Genomic DNA, 20,654 nt, shown 5'->3' with positions numbered 1-20,654 from the left:
CTCACGGGCCTAGCTGCTCCGTGGCATGTGGGATCTTCCCAGACCAGGGCTCGAACCCGTGTCCCCTGCATTAGCAGGCAGATTCTCAACCACTGCGCCACCAGGGAAGCCCTGTATATCTATTTTTTAATACTGTTTTATTACACTGGATGTATTCTAGTTGCTGAAGGGGAATTCCCTGGAGGTCCAGTGGTTAGGACTCCATGTTTTCACTGCCAAGAGCGCAGGTTCAATCCCTGGTCGGGCAACTACGATCCCGCAAGCTGCACTTGGCCAAAAAAAGTTGCTGTAAATCCTTTTTGGAATGAAATTTAATTCAATAACATATATTAACTGAATGAACAACCTCAGTGAAAAATTTTTTATCTGAAATTTTCACTTATCAATGCTGCTTTCATCCCATTTGAATATAGATCAGTGGTAGCTAGTAGCTGAATATCATGCTAAATATGATTCTTGGTTTATCTCATTTAATTCTCAGAACAGCCCTGTAAGATAAATACTACTGTTACCCATATTTTATAGCTGTGGAAGCTTGAGTCTTAGATTAAGAAACTTGCCTACAGTGTCCCACACAGTAAGTGCTAGAGCTGGGCTTTAAACCTAGGTAGTATAGACAACTCTGACAGTACAGTATACTGGTTTTTGAAAACATTTTTTGGCAGTGGAATTTTTTTTTAATAAAATTTTAATTAAGAAATCCCAATAATAAAACAGATAAAAGCAATATTACTAATGAATTTATTTTTTATAAGTTGGAATGTATATTTATTTCTTGTTAGAAAGTCGATTCATAACTGGTTTCTAGTTTATTTCTAGTTTTAGTTGGGCAGTGTGGAGAAAACCCTCATTCATACCTTATTTGCATATGACAACAGTTAAACTCTATTATAATATGTGCTTACTTTTTTTTCTTTTTTTTTTTTAAGATTGATTGATTTTTTTTGGCTGCATCGGGTCTAGTTGCTGCACGCAGGACCTTTCGTTGCAGCGCGCAGGCTCTTCATTGTGGTGTGTGGGCTTCTCTCTAGTTGTGGTGGCAGGTCTTCTCTAGTTGTGGCATGCAGGCTCCAGGGCGCGTGGGCTCTGTAATCGTGGCTCACAGGTTCCAGAGCGCATGGGCTCCGTAGTTTGCGGCACGCAGGCTCAGTAGTTGTGGCGCATAGGCTTAGTTGCCCTGCAGCATGTAGGATCTTAGTTCCCTGACCAGATATTGAACCCGCGTCCCCTGCATCATAAGGCAGATTCTTTACCACTGGACCACCAGGGAAGTCCCAACCACAGGTAACCTTTTCAACAGCATGCTATTCTTCTAGTTTGGAAGAATAATAAATCAAAGTTGACTCACTGACAAAGGCTTGCATTCTCTAACATAAATGTCACCAAAAACAATTATTAGTCTTAGATAATACAACATAGGATAAGATGGTTATTTATTTTCTCATTCCAACTGACTTATGCTGTGATACGAGCACTTGGAACAGAAGTCTTTTCAAATAGCGTTTAATTTACCATTGTACACGAGTAGACTTGCATAGCCTAGCATCTCTTCACTTCAGAAATAATGTTTCTTCATCAGTAACCCATTCTCAAGAAGTTAACATGTGCATACAAAGATGGCAGAAGAATCTGTATCCATAGGCCATTTAAAAATATGGATAATCATATGTTTTTAAACTGGTGTGTATTTCAAATAGGAAACATCTCTACCAGGCCCTGGGATTTTTAGAACAGAGTTTGGACACTACTGGCTTGGATTCTCAAGAATTGGCGGTTGTTTCTGTCCCAACACCATTTAATTCTTCAATGCTCTAAATGTCTTGTATTATGGGACGTAATTGTAAGAAATGGAGTAACTGTATAGTGAGATAGTATCATGAAGAAAACTGAGTTTTGGTTCTACTTTCTATTTTAGTACAATGTGAGGTTCGTTTTACGATTAATAGCCACTCTTTTATGAATCCCCAGAAGGTACCAGTTCCAATACCTTCTTTGTAACAGGTGGTTTTGCCATGTTAACTTCTAAAGTCTCCATAAGAAATAGTACCAAACCTTGGTAGCGGTATAAAAAAAATTTTTTTTTTTGATGGGACATATAAAGCAGTTTATTGAGGAGAGTTGTAGGTAAAAAGTGCTGTAAGACTTTGGAAAATCTTTTTCTTACTTTACTTCTTACATTCTTTAAGTCCTAGACCCATCTCCTTTAGGAATCTTTGTCTTTTTTCCTTCATCCTTGATATTATTCTCCTTCTCCATTTGTTTTATATCAGTTCCACTAAGCTGATCCTTGGTGAGGATGTACAAAAATGTTCTGTATCCTTATGTATATTTTCAAGAATGTGCTGGTTCCCATTCCATGATGTTGGAATATATTGATTTTCTTATTGAGAGATGAATATAACACTATTTAGCCATTAAGCTAAATAACATGTTTAGATTTGATAAAGCATTAAGATTAGATTGTGTAAAACATTTTGCCAACCTTGACTGAAAGATAACCTTAGAGTATGTTTATAGTAATACTTTTTTACATTAACCTTGAAATTTAGTGACTTATTCACTGTTAAGTCTAATGTACGAAGTTCTCTGTTAAATACATACACAACTTGACTCGCTGAGAGAAAGTGAGTGATTCTTAACATCGAGGAGCAGTTTTCTGACCTTGTTGACTTCTCCTCCTTTAGAATCCTCAAAATCAGGCTCTCCTTTAGACCTATAAAACTAAATATTACTTGTCCATCCTTAGATAACATTCCTTTGTTTATTCTGGAAATTGGGGATTAGAGGGATGTGAAGCTGTAACCATGGTTTGATGTTAGGTTTTAAAGATCCTAGAATGCCCTTCTAAAATTTTTAGATTTATTTATTAGGCATTGGAGTGCCGTGGAATATCGTGGTTCATATGATTCAGTAATATGGATTATTATGAACAGAATGTTTTAGGAAGTTTGACTTGCTGAGATGTAACATATAGGATCAAATTGAAGAGAAGCTGAAGCTGGAAGATCAGTCAGCTTTTTACAGTAGTATTTTGAGGAGGGAGGCAGAATGGGAAAAAGGAGAATTAATGTACATTTAACATGGTTGCATTTTTTTTTTTTCTGTTCTTTCAGGATCCTCTTGTGCATTTATCAGAAGATGTGATAGCAAGAACTTATAACATTTTTGCTATTATGTTTCGGTATGCAGTAGAGATATTAACCTGGGAAAAGGAAAGTGAATTGCCACCAGATTTAGAGATGGTGTAAGTACAACCCGTTTATTCCTTGTATTTGTATTTGCTCACACTCAATTTTAAGCATTTTGATTCTAATTCCTCAAATTAACTTTAATACAGCTAGGATAGAACATAATCTTTTTTAATAATTAGTTTTCAGCATAATAATAACCTTGGTTTTATAGTTTTTAAATATGTGTGAGCCATTTAATTGGTAAAGGTTTTTCCCTGTTGTTGCTTTCGCTGATTTATAGCCGTATTTTAGCCACACCAAGGCTCTACCACTGGTTTCAAGCACAGGCATTTTTCTCTTCTTTGTGTGATAAAGCTGTTAAGTTAACTCTACAGTTCTTTTTGTTTGTTTATGAGATTTGATTAGGGAATGAGCACTTTGACCTAAGTGAGTTTTCTGGTTTGACTAAATGCACAAATTCAATTTTAACCATTTTTGATTCTAAATTTGTATAAAATTTATTCTACACTTTGTGATTCTTCTACAGTACATCTAACATTTTTACCATTTGTTCTTAGTTTATTGAGGAGATTGCAAATTTGTGACCAGAGAGCTGGATTCTGCTATAGCTGTATTAAGGTTAAGGGCTTACTTTTCTGCATGAATGTGCTTGCCTCAAGCAGCCTTCTCTTCTACTTTTAATTCTAGCCAAGCTTGTTGGAATTGTATTCACAGTTAAGGTTGAATACAAGTGAGAGTCTAAAGGACATTGGTGGTGTTTCTTTTTTGCTTTCTCAACAGTGTTCCAAATAATTAGGTTGTAGGTTGTTTTTTAGTAAAATGAGGAGTTAGTATTCCTTTTTTGGAAATGTTGAACATGGCTTAGTTACCTCATAACTTTATCTTCATGTATTTTGAGTTGGGGACCAACTAAGATCTAAATCTGAGATCCAAATTTAGACCATAGAGAATAGAAGAGTTGTGTTTTTATTTTTCTGTTCCATTGTAAGTTTGGGACCACCAGCATAGAAGGGAAAAGAATCTAACTTGCGTCTCTTGTAATGTTTTCCCATCTTAGTAAATGGCATTTCATCTACCCAGAAACCTGAGTCATGCATATCCACTTAGATTTCAGGTCCAGCTGGTTCTCCCTCTGTCAAATTGTTTACTTCTGTTCATCTCCATTACTACTATGCTAGTACACATTGCGTTAATTTCATCCTTGGACAACATGACGTCCCTAACTAGACTGTCATATCCACTCGTGTCTCTCATGGTCCATTCTCCACATATAGCCAAAGTGAACTTTAAGACAAATCTGACCATAGCTCCTATTTCACTTTCAAATCTTTGATTGCCCTTAGGATGGCAAAATCGAAATCCATTACAAGGTCTTTAAGATTTCTGCCTCTCTCCAAACTAATCTCCTCCTTCCTCCCTGTGCTCCAGCTCCCAGTACTTACCTTTGCCACCTCAGGGCCTTTGCTTTCACTTTCTTCTAGCCCTTCGCACTGTTGGCTTTGGGGCCCAGATATTATGGTCTCTAACTGGTGGATTGTAGAATTTTTAGCAGCATCCTTGGCCCTTACCCACTGGATGCCAGTGGCACTCCCACCCCAGTCATGACAACCAAAAGTTTCCAGACATTGCCCAGTGGTCATCTATGGAGGGTAGAGGAGAATTGCCCCCACTTGAGCACCACTGATAGCCAATTCTGACTTCAGCTCTCAAATTACTTCTTTGGCAGTTCTCTGAACTCCCATACTGGTTTTATCCCACTCTAGCATCCTATTCTTCTTGATAAAAGTGAATTCACATAGATTATATGTATAGTATCTATCTTTCCCACCAGCCAGTAGTGTCATAGAGTGTGGGGACCACAGATGGCTTCATTACAGGTATGTGCCTAGTACCTAGCACGTTCCCTAGAACAAAGTGTGTTCTTAATAAATCATCCTGGAGCAAGGTGATATGCAAATAGATAATATATAATTAATGTTTTATCCCACAGAGAGAAGAGTGACACCTACTATTGCATGCTGTTTAATGATGAGGTTCATACCTATGAACAAGTTATTTATACTCTTCAGAAAGCTGTTAACTGTACACAAAAAGAAGCCATTGGCTTTGCAACTACAGTAGATCGAGATGTAAGTAATTTCATTATATTGATGTCACATAATAAATTAAACTTTTAATACAGATAAGTTATCCTAGAAAATTGAGTTAGAGGTATATATGTCTAGGCTATTTTCCTTTAATTTCATATGAATATTGGCCCAAATATATATTGGCTATAACTGTAAGCTATTGTCAGAAAGTTTAGGAGGAAACGTAGATACAGTTGCTCTCATCCTACACAGTGGTTAGAAATATTCAGTTATGAAAATAGAAATTATAGCAGCCTAGAAGAATAAATATTGTATTGTTCAAGGATAACAACTTGAACTTATTAATGGCTTGAAAAATGTTAGGATAGCTTTGAAGGAAAATATTTTAATTTACTTTTTAATTAATGAATAGAATAAACATTGTAGATATTAAAAATTGACCAGAGTTGTTATGTGCTCAGATAACACTGTGTTTATTTGTTTACTGTTTCAAAAGTTATTAATACTGAATATAAATATTTTTACAAGTTAATTTCAAATATCTTTATTTACAGGGACGTAGGTCTGTTCGATATGGAGACTTCCAGTATTGTGAACAAGCAAAATCAGTAATTGTGGTAAGTAATATAAAAATATGTCTACACTCTTATTTTTTATTAGTATAAAACCAGTCCCACATTTTGGTGTTTATGAACACATTTTTCTGCCTTCCTGAATGTAAAGCCACATCAATCAAAAATCATGTTTAAATATATGTTACTTGAGCATTGCTTATTGCTTTATCTAGTTTTTTTAAACTATGTAAGATTGATACAGAAAATGAATGTTTAGATGAGATATATATGTATATATTTCTGTCTTCTTATTTTTTCATCAGAGACGTCTTAGAAAGTTTTTTGCTTTCTGTTTTGTTTTTGATAGGGTTTCACATTACTTTTTAGGAATTATACTGGCCTTTAGCACCAAGATTAGAATTCAAGGGAAGTTGTTTCTTGGTACCTAATAGCAAGGTATGCTGCATATCCTAATAGCATTTAGTGTATAATTTATCTGAAAGAAAACTATTCCCCACATTTAGATTTATTTTTAAAAGTTAGAATTTATTGTTTTTAACTATTCCATGTAACTGCATTTTATGTAAATGTCCTTTTAAAATATAATTTTATATATTTTATATATTGTGAAATATTTTAAATATACAGATGAAAATGCCTGTGTGCTACATTATACCTTATTTTCTTCATACGTATTTTAAATAAATAAAATAGTATAGAAGCCCTTGTATTATCCCTTCTAAATCCCATTCCCCTTCCTCCTTCCCGAGAGATAACTACTTTCATTAATTTATCTTTCATTTTCATACATGCCTTTATATTTCATCTGTTAAATATCCATCCATATTATATGTATTGATTTGGAAGTCTTTAAACATTATATAACAAGATTCATACTGAATGTATTATATTGCAATTTGCCTTTTCATTTCAGTGTTGTTTCTAGATTTATCTGTGTTGATACATGTATCTGTAAGTATTCCATTGATGACTATACCATAATTTTTCCATTCTCCAGTTGATGGACAATTAGGATATTTCCAATTTTTTTCTATAACTATCAGTCCTGCTGTGGTCATTTTTTTGTCCTCTTGTTGCGTAGAAGCAAAAGCTTCTCTAGGGTATATACCAAGAAATGGAATTTCTGAGTTGTTAGCTTTTGGGCATTTTCAGCTATACTAGATTTTGCCAAGTTAATCTCCAAAATGGTGGTACCAATATACATCCAACCAGCACTGAAGTAGAGTTCCCATATCTCTACTGCTTTGTCAAAACTATATATTGTCAGATTTTTAAAATTTTGCCAACCTGATGTGTATGAATGGCATCTCATCAGTTAAATTTGCACTGCCTTGATTACTGAGTATCTTATTTCATATTTATTGTATTGGTCATTTAAGTTTTCTGTGAATTTCTTGTTCATACTCTTTACCCATTTTTTTGTTGTTAGGTTATTTGTCTTTTTCTTACTGATTTGTAAGGACTCTTCACATAATCTGGATCCTGATCTTTTGTTGCAGTGTCTTTTCCTAATATGTGACTTATTTTAAGCTTATTTGTGATGCTTCTCCTTGAGCAAAAGCTTTAATTTTAATGTAGCAAAATATATTTTTCTCTTCATGAGTTTGTGTCTTATTTAAGAAATTCTTTATTGATAACTGGACATACTCAATTTAATAATACATCAGAAACTATACTGTGGTTGTATAAAAAGAACATTCCCATTCTTAGGAAATGTATACTGAAGTTTTTAGGGATAAGGGGACATTATGCATATAACTTAACCTTCAGTGGTTTGTTTGTTTGTTTTTTTAAATGCTTGTGTGTGTCTGTGTGGAGAAAGAAAGATAATGTGCAAATGATAAAGCAATTGGAATAGAATGTTTACAGTAGATGAATCCAGGTAAAGGAGAAGGTGTTTTTTTTCCCTTTACATTTGTTGCTTCATAGTGTTATTTCAGTTTTTCCCTAAAAAATCAGTACTTGTAATCTCTGGTAGTGTCTGCATAGATATACTATATGCATAATATAGAATAGAAAGTCCAGAAATAGATACTAGTATGAGGAAAATCTAGGAAACAAGTACATTCTAAGGGAGGAGGAGAGCTTCTTAACCAAGACTAGAACCCCAGGAGTTAGAAAAGAACTTTTTTTTTTTGGCTGCATAAAAAATTTGCATAGCAAAATATTATAAAAAATGTCAGTAGACAGTAGATTTAGAAAAATTATTTCTAACACAAAGGATAGACATTTAATGTTTATGATAAACAGAGCACTCATAGATTATCAAGTAGGGAGCGAACAACAAAATAGAAAAATGGGCATAAGATATGAAAAGACGATCACAACAGAGATCTAGGTGGTAAATATATGTAAAAAGAGACTCAAACTCACTAGTTTAGTAAAGTGACGGAGATTTCATACCCAACAAGATGGAGAAATTAGAGTGATAAAGTACCTTGCTGGCAGAGATGCAGAGAACAGAAATACTCGTGTAAAAATAAATTGCTACCACATAATTGGAAAACAATCTAGTAGCATCTATTATCTCTCCTAGGAATTTATCCTGTAAAAATACAAGCACCAGTTAGTGTGTGTACAAAATGTTCAGTACTACGTTTTTTGTAGTCATAGAAGACTGAAAACAAAGAGACTATGAATGCCCTTCTCTAAAGAATGTCTAAATAAATCCACACCACAGAATTTTATGAGTCATTAACCAAAAAAAAAAACTGTTAACACAAAGATGCGACAGAATATGTGTAGTATCCCATTTTTTGTAAATCAAATAAAAACCTTTATAAATGTGTACATATATAATACATACAGATGGATAAAGTATGCAAAGGTGTACTGTGTTAATGTGGGTTATGGAGATGGGATGAACTGGTGCGTAGAAAGATGATCCAAGCAAAAAAGGAAAAGGGGGGGAAAACATGTTAAATTAAAAGTTTTGATAGACTTAAATAGACATTTATCCAAAGATGATATGCAGATTGCCAAAGCACAGGAAAACATGCTCAGTATTACTAATCACTAGGGGAATGCAAGTAAAAACCACAATAAGATACCACCTCATGTCCATTAGGATGGCTATTAAAAACAAACAACAACAACAACAAAACAATAACAGAAAATCACAGGTATTGGCAAGGATATGGAAAAATTGGAACCCTCATGCACTATTGGTGGGAATGTAGAATGGTGCGACCACTATGGAAAACAGTATGGTGGTTCCTCTAAAAATTAAAAATAGAATTGCCATATGATCCAGCAGTCTTGCTTCTGGGTATATACACAAAAGAATTGAAAGCAGGATCTCATGTTCATAACAACATTATTCACCGTAGACAAAAGGTAGAAGCAACTTTAGTGTCTATCAATGGATGAATGGATAAACAAAGTCTATATACATACAATAGAATATTATTCAGCCTTAAAAAGGAAGAAAATTCTGATACATGCTACAGCGTGGATGAACCTTGAGGACATTATGCTAAGTGAAATAAGCTAGTCACAAAAAGATACTACAAATAATGTATGATTCTGCTTGTATGAGGTACCTGGAGTGTTTGATGAGTACAGAGTTTTAGTTTCACAAGACAGAGAGTTCTGGAGACTGGTTATACAACAATCTGCTTTACAGAACTGCACACTTAAAAATGGTTAAGTTGGAAAGTTTTGTGTGTATTTACTACAATTTTTTTTAAAGTATTGATAACATCACATTTGTGCAATCAAGTAAATTATTTAAATTAGTGTGTAATTACATTAAAAAATTAGTTTAAAGATATAAAGCCAATTTAAGCATTTAAATAATTTATAATTGGTGGGGCAGATTTTCAAATATAAGACCAAAAATTCAGGTTACTTAAAGCTGTAACTTCTTACTTTTTTGTAAGAATCCTAAGATTGCTTCTAGAAAATTAGAATCTGAATAAAGCAAGCCACGTGGTATTTTTCTTACACACATACATGAAAAACTCCCCTATAATGATGAGAGTGTAGCTATATTAAACAAAAATATTAACTTCTTTCTCTAAAATAGCCTTTTTAAGTTTGTTTTTTCATCCTGCCATTTCTTTTTAAGAGAAATACCAGTAGACAGACAAAGCCACTCAAAGTTCAAGTTATGCATTCGTCTATTGTCGCACATCAGAATTTTGGTTTGAAACTTTTGTCTTGGCTGGGAAGTATTATTGGATATTCAGGTAGGTTCATACTTGTGCTAACTGACTTAAAAATGAGCTCATATGCCTTTGCCAAACTGTTTTGGAAAAAATAGCAAGTGGAATCGTTTTTTTGCTTTAGTTTCATGTTTTAAAACACCATCTCATAATATCTTTATACGTAGAAAAAAATCTGTTTCCCAATTTTGATCCACGGGATCTTTTTTATATGCATACAGAGGAGTCTGTGTTCAAATAAATGCAGGAAACAGTGGGTTAAACAATTGTAAATGACTATAATATGCTAATGAAACCTAAATCTTACCAACTTGATAAAAGAACCTATTTCTTAATGGCGTATCCTGTGGAATTCTCTTCCACAAAGCAAGCTGCATAATGCTACTGTATATAAAACCTAAATGATTAACTGTTTAAAGGATGTCTTTGTTTTGACTTCTACGACTTGTGGTTACTAATAATTTGCAACCCTGAAAATTTGCAAATTTGAAGTTACTGTGTATTTGAGTTTTTGTTTTTCCACAGTCTACAAATTAGATAATCTTTTAAAAGTAGTGATAAACAGAATTAAGAACCTTCACGTCCAATGCCAAAAATACAAGTTTGCTGTGTAACACTGAAGAGTAAACTAGGAATAGATCTAAGCTGTCATACTGTTCTTCAGGCAAGGGAGGTGGTTTGAATAAATGACATTCCAATGTTTGCTATAAAGAAAATTTCTAAAACATTTGTATTAAAAGGCTACTAGAAAGAGTATTGCCACACTGAATTGACAGGTGAAAATATGGAGGTGTGGAAATTTAGGGGAACGTGTTTGTTTAATCTAAATGTCTTTCCAATTATTTCTCTCCTTTTTTCTTTTTTTTTTTTTTTTGGCTTTGGTGTTTTCCATTGGATATCTGTATGCCAAGTACTGTGCTACAGCATTAATGAATAGTATCATGGAAGCAGTTTTCTGCTGAAAATTTTCTTTGAGAAAATTTATTTATCATCAACAATTTAAAGACCTTATCTATTATTTAATTCGTATATAAAGTTTTCTCTTTAGCCTTGTAAACAATTTCTATTTGGTGACTCTTATAATTAAATTTTAAAGTTACTCTATTTTTTGGTTTTTTTCGGATTATTTTGCATGCTTGTAGAAGACTTTAAAACAGTGGATTTTAAATATGAAACTAGAAGGTATTAAAGTTGTGGTTTTGTTAATACTTATATATAGTTTTTAAGTTTAACATTTAGAATATAATGGAATTTGCCTTCCAAAGCCGCTCATATAGTAGGTATACATAAGTACATAGTGTATTTTTGTTTAATGAAGAACATTTTGCATACCATTAATAAAATGGACTGGTATAAAAGTACAGAGCTAATGTATTCTTTCTTTTAAATGGTAGCACAATTTTATATTATACCTATCTTCAGTTATCATGGGATATGTAACAATTTTACTGTAACCTGGTTTAATTAGCATAGATGCTTTAAAAACCATGTTTATTTCAGTGGCTTTTGGGTTCTTTATTGCTTATTTAAATTCTTTACAGCATAAGAGGTCATTGCCATTCTGATACACATGTATTTTGGTATTCTGGAATAAGAGTTGGTGTATAATGCAAGATTTGGAATTTTTCTCCATTTTGTGAACATGTTAATAAAATAGTATGTTTACTTTTTCTGAATAAATTTGACCTTTAGTTAAAAAAGAAAAAGTAAGACTCTATAGTAGATCCATTTGAAAATTTCTACTAATATGTCATTTTATTTTAATATTTGAAGTTACTGTTTCTTGACTACTTTTCTTCTTGTTTTAAGATGGTCTTCGCCGAATTTTATGTCAAGTTGGTTTACAAGAAGGGCCAAATGGTGAAAACTCTTCTCTAGTGGATAGGTTGATGCTTAGTGATTCCAAATTGTGGAAAGGTACATATCTTAACTACTTTTAAGGTATAGGGGAACTTACACAGGTAATTGGGATGTTAGTTTCTTTTTCATTTGGGGAGGTATTTAATAAATATATTTATGGTTTTTAGAATTAACACATGCAGTCTTATTCTTTGGGGAAAAAACAGATTTGGGGATCCATGATCCAAATTAAATCACCTTTATGTTTTGTTTGAAAAATATATTTAAAAAACTGATTAAGGAACACATGTAGAGTGTTGCTCTTGACACTTAAAATACAGTTGATCATATGAAAACTTTGGAAATGTAATTTTTGGCTTGTTAGATATATCCTTATCTTACATCTGCTCTTTTTGTAAAAGGTGCTAGGAGTGTGTATCATCAGTTGTTCATGAGCAGTCTACTTATGGATTTGAAATACAAGAAACTGTTTGCTGTTCGATTTGCAAAGGTAAGTAGTTTCTCACTTTTGAAGATTAACGAAATAGGTTATATACAGAGTAACTGTAGTCCATGATTATATCCAGTGTTTGTAAAATTAACAGCTGATAGTAATATGTCAGTGGGTTGATTTTAAATTCTAAGAAACTTCATAAATGATCTTTTTATCTTTCATCAATAGAATAAAATTCTAGCAGTGAGGTTTTTCTTGTTTATCATCTGCCATGATAATGTGAATATCCATCTATGCAGTGTGTATGATGTGAAATGATAAATGAAGACTTTAAACCTATGTCATTGAATTATGTTACTCCTATTAAATTTTGTGTAAGAAAAGATAATTTTAGTTGAAACGACCTGTATATTTGGATGTGATTTAAGAATCATAACTCTAGGTTGTTGATATTATTGAATTATGTTCTTCTCCCTTTCAGCAGCATGTGATTAAGCTAACTGCTTGGGTTTTTTATTCACCTGAATTAGGGGTTATTAACCAAGGAAACATACAAGAATCATTTGGGGAGCTCTTTCAAAATGCATGTGTTTGGGTTCCATTCTCAAACCTACTGAAGCAGATTCACCAAGAATGGGGCCCAAGCATGTATACTTTGAAAGAGCCATCAGGTGACTCTGATAGGCATCCAGAAGTAACGAAAGTCTGGTTTCATCAGAGACAGTGTACAGCTACTGTGATTTGGCTCCACCCATGTACAGTGACGTCCCAGGATTTTAGTAGCTGTTACTCCTATTTGAGCTCACAAATTGCCATTGTGCTAAAGAAGATTGTATTGATATTTACACAGTTTAGTTGGTACATTCCAGTCATCATTCTCATAGAATATCTTATTGACTCCTCCAGCACTGATTTTTCATTATAATCCTTAAACATTGGTCATTGTGGATTAGAGGTGAATCTCCCCCTTGTTGTTTAGAATTACCAGCAGTTGCAGAGAGATTTTATGGAGGATGATCACGAGCGAGCAGTGTCCGTGACTGCTCTGTCTGTCCAGTTCTTCACCGCACCTACTCTGGTGAGTAGTGCTTGCCTTTTCTTTGTAACTGATAGTTGGCACTCCTTGCCTTTTTTTGCCTTCTTAATAGAACTATGAGCGTTTGCAGAGTGATTATGTGACAGATGACCACGACAGAGAGTTTTCAGTCGCAGACCTCTCGGTTCAGATTTTCACAGTCCCTTCACTTGTAAGTACTAAAAGACTAAGAAGAATTTTCTTGTTTTCCATTAGAAGAAGTAAAGCCTTAAAATAATAGAGAACTGAGATCTGTATATTCCTGAATAGAAAAATATTTTATTAATGGGTAATCAGACTTCACATGCCTTCAGTCATACTAGAACATGTATCTTTTTTTTTTTAATTTTATTTATTTATTTATTTACTTATCTATTCCTGGCTGTGTTGGGTCTTCGCTTCTGCGCGAGGGCCTCCCCAGTTGCGGCAAGCGGGGGCCACTCTTCATCGCGGTGCGCGGGCCTCTCACTATCGTGGCCTCTCTTGTTGCGGAGCGCAGGCTCAGTAGTTGTTGCTCACGGGCCTAGTTGCTCCGCAGCACGTGGGATCCTCCCAGACCAAGGCTCGAACCCGTGTCCCCCGCATTAGCAGGCAGATTCTCAACCACTGCGCCACCAGGGAAGCCCAGAACATGTATCTTTGAATGTGTAATCTGGAGGGGGAAAGTCATTTGAACTTAATCTGTACTTTCTCATAGTACTTCCCCGAGGTTTTGAACTGATGAGTTAAAATTAAACTCATTAGTTTAACAAATTTATCCATTAGAAACAGCATATTGTGGGAATTCCCTGGCCATCCAATGGTTAGGACTCAGTGCTTTCACTGCCTGCAAGTTCAGTCCCTGGTCGGGGAACTAAAATCCTGCAAGCTGCGTGGCGTGGCCAAAAAAAGAAGAAACAGCATATTGTATATAATCTCACATTCTAAGAAGCCTCCTTTTCCCTGCTAAGGGAAGGGGTAACTAAGGCAATTGAATCATGATTATTGGGTGATCTTGTACTAAGTTTCGCTAGTTGTTCCAGGAGGCATCACTATGTTTTAGTTCTACTGAATAATTTATTAATATTTAATTCATTAAAAAAAATTTACTGAGCACCTATTATTTATTGGGCACAATTCTAGGTTTTGGGAATGAATGGTGAACAGACATGGGCCTTGCCCTCATGAAACTTACAGTAGGGAGGGAAAGACTCACGTAAATGGTAATTAAAATTATAATAAAAACTGAAGAATTCTGTTGTTTTGGTAGAGTAGGAGAGATCTGACCTTTTCCCACAGTTCAGAAGAGGATTCTGTAGGGAAGGTAACTTTATGCAGGAGCGTGAAGAGGAATCATGCAGAGGAACCAACACTTGAAAAAATCCTGAAGTAGGGAAGGGAAGAGAAGGGAAGAAGTATGGTCGAAGATCCTTGAACACGGAGTTAAATGAGACCAGAAACATAGGCAAGGGCCTAATTGTATGGAGTTAAGAGTATTCTACAGTTATTTTATTAACAAGGTGTTATGTTCCAGCTTCTTTTTTTAATGACTGTTTTTTCCCCAGATTATTTTTATGTTCAAGGGTATATTCTAGGACAGTTGAAGCTGTCTGAAATCTATTTAGCCACTAATGAGATATTTTGGGCCAAATTAAGGATTTTGGTTTTTCTCTTAAGAACATTGGAAGGCACTGAAGAGTTTTAGGTGGCACTTATAGCATCACGTTTGTGATTTTTAAAAGATGATGCTTCTTGTAATTTGGAGAACAAATTTGCAGGAGCAGTAGTGGATGTGGGAAACCTGTGGGGATTGTGGCAGCGGGTATAGAAGTTGTGAGAGATATGTAAGTAGTGAAATCTACTGACGGGCCACATGTTGGGTTTGAGGAATATTAGGTTTGGTGAGTGATTGGTTGTTGGGTTTGAGGGGAAAATATAAAGGTGATTTCTGGGTTTCTGACTTTTGTAACCAAGAGGAGAATGAGTAGAACTTATAAAAAGGGAAAGTGTTGCTTTCAGTTTAGTCAGGGATGAGTTTGAGAAGCCTCTGAGACAATCCCATGTGTATTCAAATCTGTTTCTCTCCTCCATTGATCCTTTTGTCCATTTCCATGCCAGTACCCAGTTTTAATAATATTAGCTTACTATTCCATTTTGATATTTTATAGAGCTAAATCTTCTTTCATTATTCTTTTCAAAAAAATTCTTAATTATTTTAGACTTTTTTTTTTAAAGAAGAACTAAAATCAGTTTGTCAATTTCAGAAACCACATTAGGGTTTTTGACTGAAAAGATGTTGTATTTATAGATAATATGGGAAGAACTGGTATCTTTGCAATATTGAGTATCCCCATCTAGGAACATAACTTGTCTTAAAAGTGTTTATGTTTTATATTTTTGACACTATTGTAAATTATTCATATTTTTAATCTCACTATGGCTAGTATGTAAGAAAACTACTGATTTTTATATATCCATCTTGTATCAGTCTGGTTTTCTTACTAACATTTTCTCTAATATTTTGTGTTGATTCCTTGGAATTTCTAGTAATCTACAAATAATAATTTTTGTTTTTTTCCGATATTTCAACCTTTTATGTTTCTTGTCTGACTCCTTTAGTTAGAAGCACTAGAAAAATAACATATGTATTCATTTATTCAGAGCATATTTATTTAGCACCTTTATTAACTAGGCACTGTTTGGGGCTCTGGAGATAAATATAGCAGTAAACAAAAAAGACAAAAAGACCCTGTTCCCATGGGATTTATAGTGCAATTGGGGAGAGACAGATGTATATAATATTTACATATTTATATATTTATTATAAATCAAATGTTGAGAAGGGCTGTAAAGTAGGAAAGCAGGTTAAGGGGTTAGAGAGTGACAGTGGAAGGGTCATATTTTATGCAAGGTTATCAAAAAAGGCCTCTCAGAGAGGTGGTGTTTGAACAGAGACATGAGGGAGTGAGTGATGTGACTAACTGGTGAAAGAGCCTCCTAGGCAGAGGGAACAGCAAGTGCAAAGTTCTGAGATGAATGTGCACTTGGCATTTTGGAAGAAAGAACCCAGAACAGGCCAGTGTTGCTAGAGTGAGTGAGGAGGATAATGATCCATGAGGTCATTGAGTCTGGGGATAAGGGGAACATGGGAGTGGATTAGTGCCAGACCTTGAAGGCCATTGTAATACAAGTACTTATATATTTTGTCTAAAGAAAGTAGAAAAAGGGAAATAGTAAAGAACAGAAATTAATAAAACAAAGTAAATGTACAAAAAAGATTTTTCTTTGAAAAAAAAAAGGATGGGTGTAGATCTCTAGAAAGTCTAATAAGAAAAACAGAAAAATTTTTATTTAAAAAGGACTACAAAAAACTACAAACCTTACAGATTTTAAATAGAAAATAGGCAATATTAGGATCAAATTAATCAATATAATTGGAAATTTGTATGAAACGAACAAATCCCTAAGAAAAAACACAGGTCGTTAGAAGAGAAACAAGAAATAGAAAATTTTAATTAATATAAAAATCTTCTCACAAAGAAGTCCGCAGGCCCAAAGGCTATACTGGGGAATTCTTCCAGATATTCAAGAAAAAAATAATACCTGTCTTATATAACTTTTTCTAGAAAACAGAGAAAGAGAATATACTTGCCAATTTAATTAAGTCCTCTGTAATCTTGATACCAGAACCCAACAATTACAAGAAAAGAAAATTACCATTTAATCTCTCTCACAAACGAGGTTGCACAGATTGAATCAAGCAATATAGAAAAAGGATAATATATCACAACCAAGTTTGGTTTTATTTCCTTAACGCAAGAGTAGTATACCATTTGAAAAAAAAATCAGCTGGCGTAATTCAACTTATTAACAGACAAAAAGGAGAGAAAAGATCATATCAGATGCTTTTCCTGAATTCATGATTTAAAACGAACGAAAAATACCTCTTAGCAAATAAAATAGGAATGAAAGAATTTATTTAATCTGATAAAATACCTGAAAACAAAGCAAAAAGTAAAAACCCAAAGCAAACATTATGCTTGATGGCGAAATAGTAAAAGCTTTTTCCTGAGACCAGAGTTTTTTCTTAGGTCAGTGAAATCACATATACTCATTTAATTGTCTCAAAATTGACTAATATAGCAAACAAGAAGGAAAATCCTTTTACTTAACTTGTCAACACCTCCCCTCCTTCGAACTTGAACTTAGTCTTCACTGTCTAGGAAAATTAACAGAAATTAATCCTACTGACTTTTGAGCTTTTTGGGGCCTAAGTCCTGGCAATGGGATGATTATTTAAGAGTTTTTCAAAGGTATGTTTAACTGTATCGATTTTCTCCTTATCTGATGACTTTACAACTTAACCTCTACATTAGAATACAGTTTTACTATATTCTTAGACATCTAACTTCTGCATTGTTTTGTCTTCTTTGAGGGGTTTGGTGATATCAGTCAAAATTTATAATGTATATACACATTAACCCAGTAATTCCACTTCTAGGAAATTATCCTATAAATATCCTTGCATCTGTACATAGTAGATATTTGTTGCAGTATCTTTTGTGATAACTAGCATAAGACTGGGAAAAACCCAAATATCTCACCAGTAAGGGCCTGGCTAATACAGTATGATAGAAAAGAGTACTGGGGATAATTAAAAAGAATGAGGGAATTTATATGAACTGGTATGGGACAATCTCCAAAATATATCAAGTGAAAAAACCAAGTGCAGAACAGTGTTTATAATATGCTATCCTTTGGGCAGGGGGGGAGATCATTATACATACCCATACTTATATCTACTTAATAACAGTTATCCATGTCCTATAAATGTATATGTGTGTGTATATGTGCATACACGTGTATATCATATACACACCATCTCTGGAAGTATATGCAAGAAAACTGCTAACAGAGATTGCCTTTGCAAGGGGGACTTTGGGAGCTAGGAGACTTTTTACCTGTTTTTTGCATCATTTAAGTGTATTTGCTTATTAAAAAATACATTAATATATATATCTATATAGAAAGAAAAACAAAAAAATAAATCTCAACTAAGATTAAGAGGAAGTATGGTTTCATACTGAGTTCTACAGAATCTGTGATATAAACCTGTGGATCCTAGAATAATTATACCATACTATTATAGGTGTCTAAATGTCTCAGTTAAGGAAAATTTGCAGCCTGGTTCAGATCCCCCACCCTGAATTGTCTTTGAATAATGAGCCTTGGATCTGTCTCCTTACATTCTGGCATCTTTCTCCGTGATATAATTGTTGCTTCATACACGTGGCAATTGGAGTAAGTAATTGTTATTTAGAAATACACAAAAATGCATTTATGATATTACATAGTTGTGTTGAAAAAGGTCTAAACTGAAAGAGCTAACCAATGTTGGTGACTTTTTTTTTTAGCTTTCTGGTAAATAGTTTTTTATTACCATGTACTCTGATATACTTTGTCCTAGGCTCGGATGCTCATCACAGAAGAAAACCTAATGACCATTATCATTAAGACTTTTATGGATCATTTGAGACATCGAGATGCCCAGGGCAGGTTTCAGTTTGAACGATATACTGCTTTACAAGCCTTCAAGTTTAGGAGAGTTCAGAGCCTTATTTTAGATCTTAAGTAAGTTTTCGCTTAATTATTGAACCAGTTGCAACTTGTAAAAGGTCATTGTTTGTCCATATATTCATTGCTGTTTTTGTCTTGTTCAGGTATGTGTTAATTAGCAAACCAACTGAATGGTCAGATGATCTGAGGCAGAAGTTCCTAGAAGGATTTGATGCCTTTTTGGAATTACTCAAATGTATGCAGGTATGTATAAGCTGACACATTTCAAAAGTGAAACATTTACTTTCCCCCTTTTTCGGTTCACTGAGGTAAATACCTTTCTGTCTATGCATTTTTTTCATACTGGGCACATTTTTAAAAGAATAATTTGGATAGCTACAGTTAGGATCAAGAAGCTCCTCTTAAATGGAAACTCTTAGAAAGGTGTAGAATGCATGAGATCCCAGCAGAGGTTCTGACATCTGCAGTACTTTTGTATCTGGTTATTCTTTTGTTTACCGTTAATGTTCTTTCCTTGGGGGTTGCAGATTGTTTTGTTTTGTTTTGTTTTGAATATGCTTACATGGAAGTATTGTCAAATTAGTTATTTAGGAAACTATAATGTTTGTCTTCTTAATGTTTCCATATTTTTCTTTCATTGATACCATATTTATATGATATAGTATAGAACTCCCCCCCCATTTAATTTTCTTTTTGGAAACACTTCTGTATACAAAATAGAATCTAGAAGCAGAAACTGGTATAGTTAACCAGTTTTTTGTTGTTTTGGTTTTGTTTGTTTGTTTGTTTGGGGCCATGCCTTGAGGCTTGTGGGATTTTAGTTCCCCAACCAAGAATTAAATCCAGCAGTGAGAGCACAGAGTCCTAACCACTGGACTGCCAGGGAATTCCCTAACTGTAAAAAGATAGATGACGTTGCAGAAAATCTGAGGAATATCATTATGATTCCTTTAGTAGCTTTCTGGCTTTCTTAAGAAAGGAATAAGTAAAGTTAACCTATCATTTTTAGGATATATTCTATTTCCCACGTTGGTGGTAGTTTCTGGGTGTTTCATTATAGTACTTCTATTTTTTTCCTTGTACCTATGGAAACAGTATCTACCTTGGTCATTTTGAATACTTGAAGTGTCCTGTATTTTCTATTATTTTTAATCAGTTCCAATGCACCAGGGTAGTTCGGCTAGTTTCTAAAAAAGTTATATTCTTTTGTATTAAAAGCTGTTTATCTTTTTCTTGTTTTGCTTTCTTTCAGTCTCTATGAAAACTTTATTTGTTTGTTTGTTTGTTTATAGCTGCATTGGGTCTTCGTTGCTGCACGCGGGCTTTCTCTAGTTGCGGCGAGCGGGGGCTACTCTTCGTTGCGGTGCGCGGGCTTCTCATTGTGGTGGCTTCTCTTGTTGCAGAGCACGGACTCTAGGCATGCAGGCTTCAGTAGTTGTGGCTCGCGGGCTCTAGAGCTCAGGCTCTAGAGCGTAGGCTCAGTAGTTGTGGAGCACGGGCTTTGTTGCTCCACGGCACGTGGGATCTTCCCAGATCAGTGCTCGAACCCGTGTCCCCTGCCTTGGCAGGTGGATTCTTAACCACTGCGCCACCAGGGAAGCCCTATGAAAACTTTTAGTTACAGATTACAAATAAATATAAAAATTTTATTTTAGTATATTATAGAACATATTTATAAATTCAGTAGCATTTTAAAAGTCTGTCAAGT

At 34.3% G+C, this 20,654-nt stretch overlaps 1 protein-coding gene across 1 annotated transcript in view; it reads left to right on the top strand.

Moving 5' to 3' along the window:
• The window catches only part of UBR2 (ubiquitin protein ligase E3 component n-recognin 2), a 116,005-nt gene that overhangs the window by 40,154 nt on the left and 55,197 nt on the right, over positions 1–20,654 (top strand). Inside the window, 9 exon segments of the mRNA XM_036870431.1 lie at positions 3,114–3,244; positions 5,182–5,320; positions 5,836–5,898; positions 9,926–10,046; positions 11,832–11,939; positions 12,284–12,372; positions 13,464–13,562; positions 18,837–19,000; positions 19,090–19,189. Coding sequence (XP_036726326.1) covers positions 3,114–3,244; positions 5,182–5,320; positions 5,836–5,898; positions 9,926–10,046; positions 11,832–11,939; positions 12,284–12,372; positions 13,464–13,562; positions 18,837–19,000; positions 19,090–19,189 — 1,014 coding nt within the window.

Source organism: Balaenoptera musculus, chromosome 11, assembly GCF_009873245.2.
Source record: "Balaenoptera musculus isolate JJ_BM4_2016_0621 chromosome 11, mBalMus1.pri.v3, whole genome shotgun sequence".
Taxonomy (NCBI): domain Eukaryota; kingdom Metazoa; phylum Chordata; class Mammalia; order Artiodactyla; family Balaenopteridae; genus Balaenoptera; species Balaenoptera musculus.
This window is presented reverse-complemented; position numbering and strand designations above follow the sequence as displayed.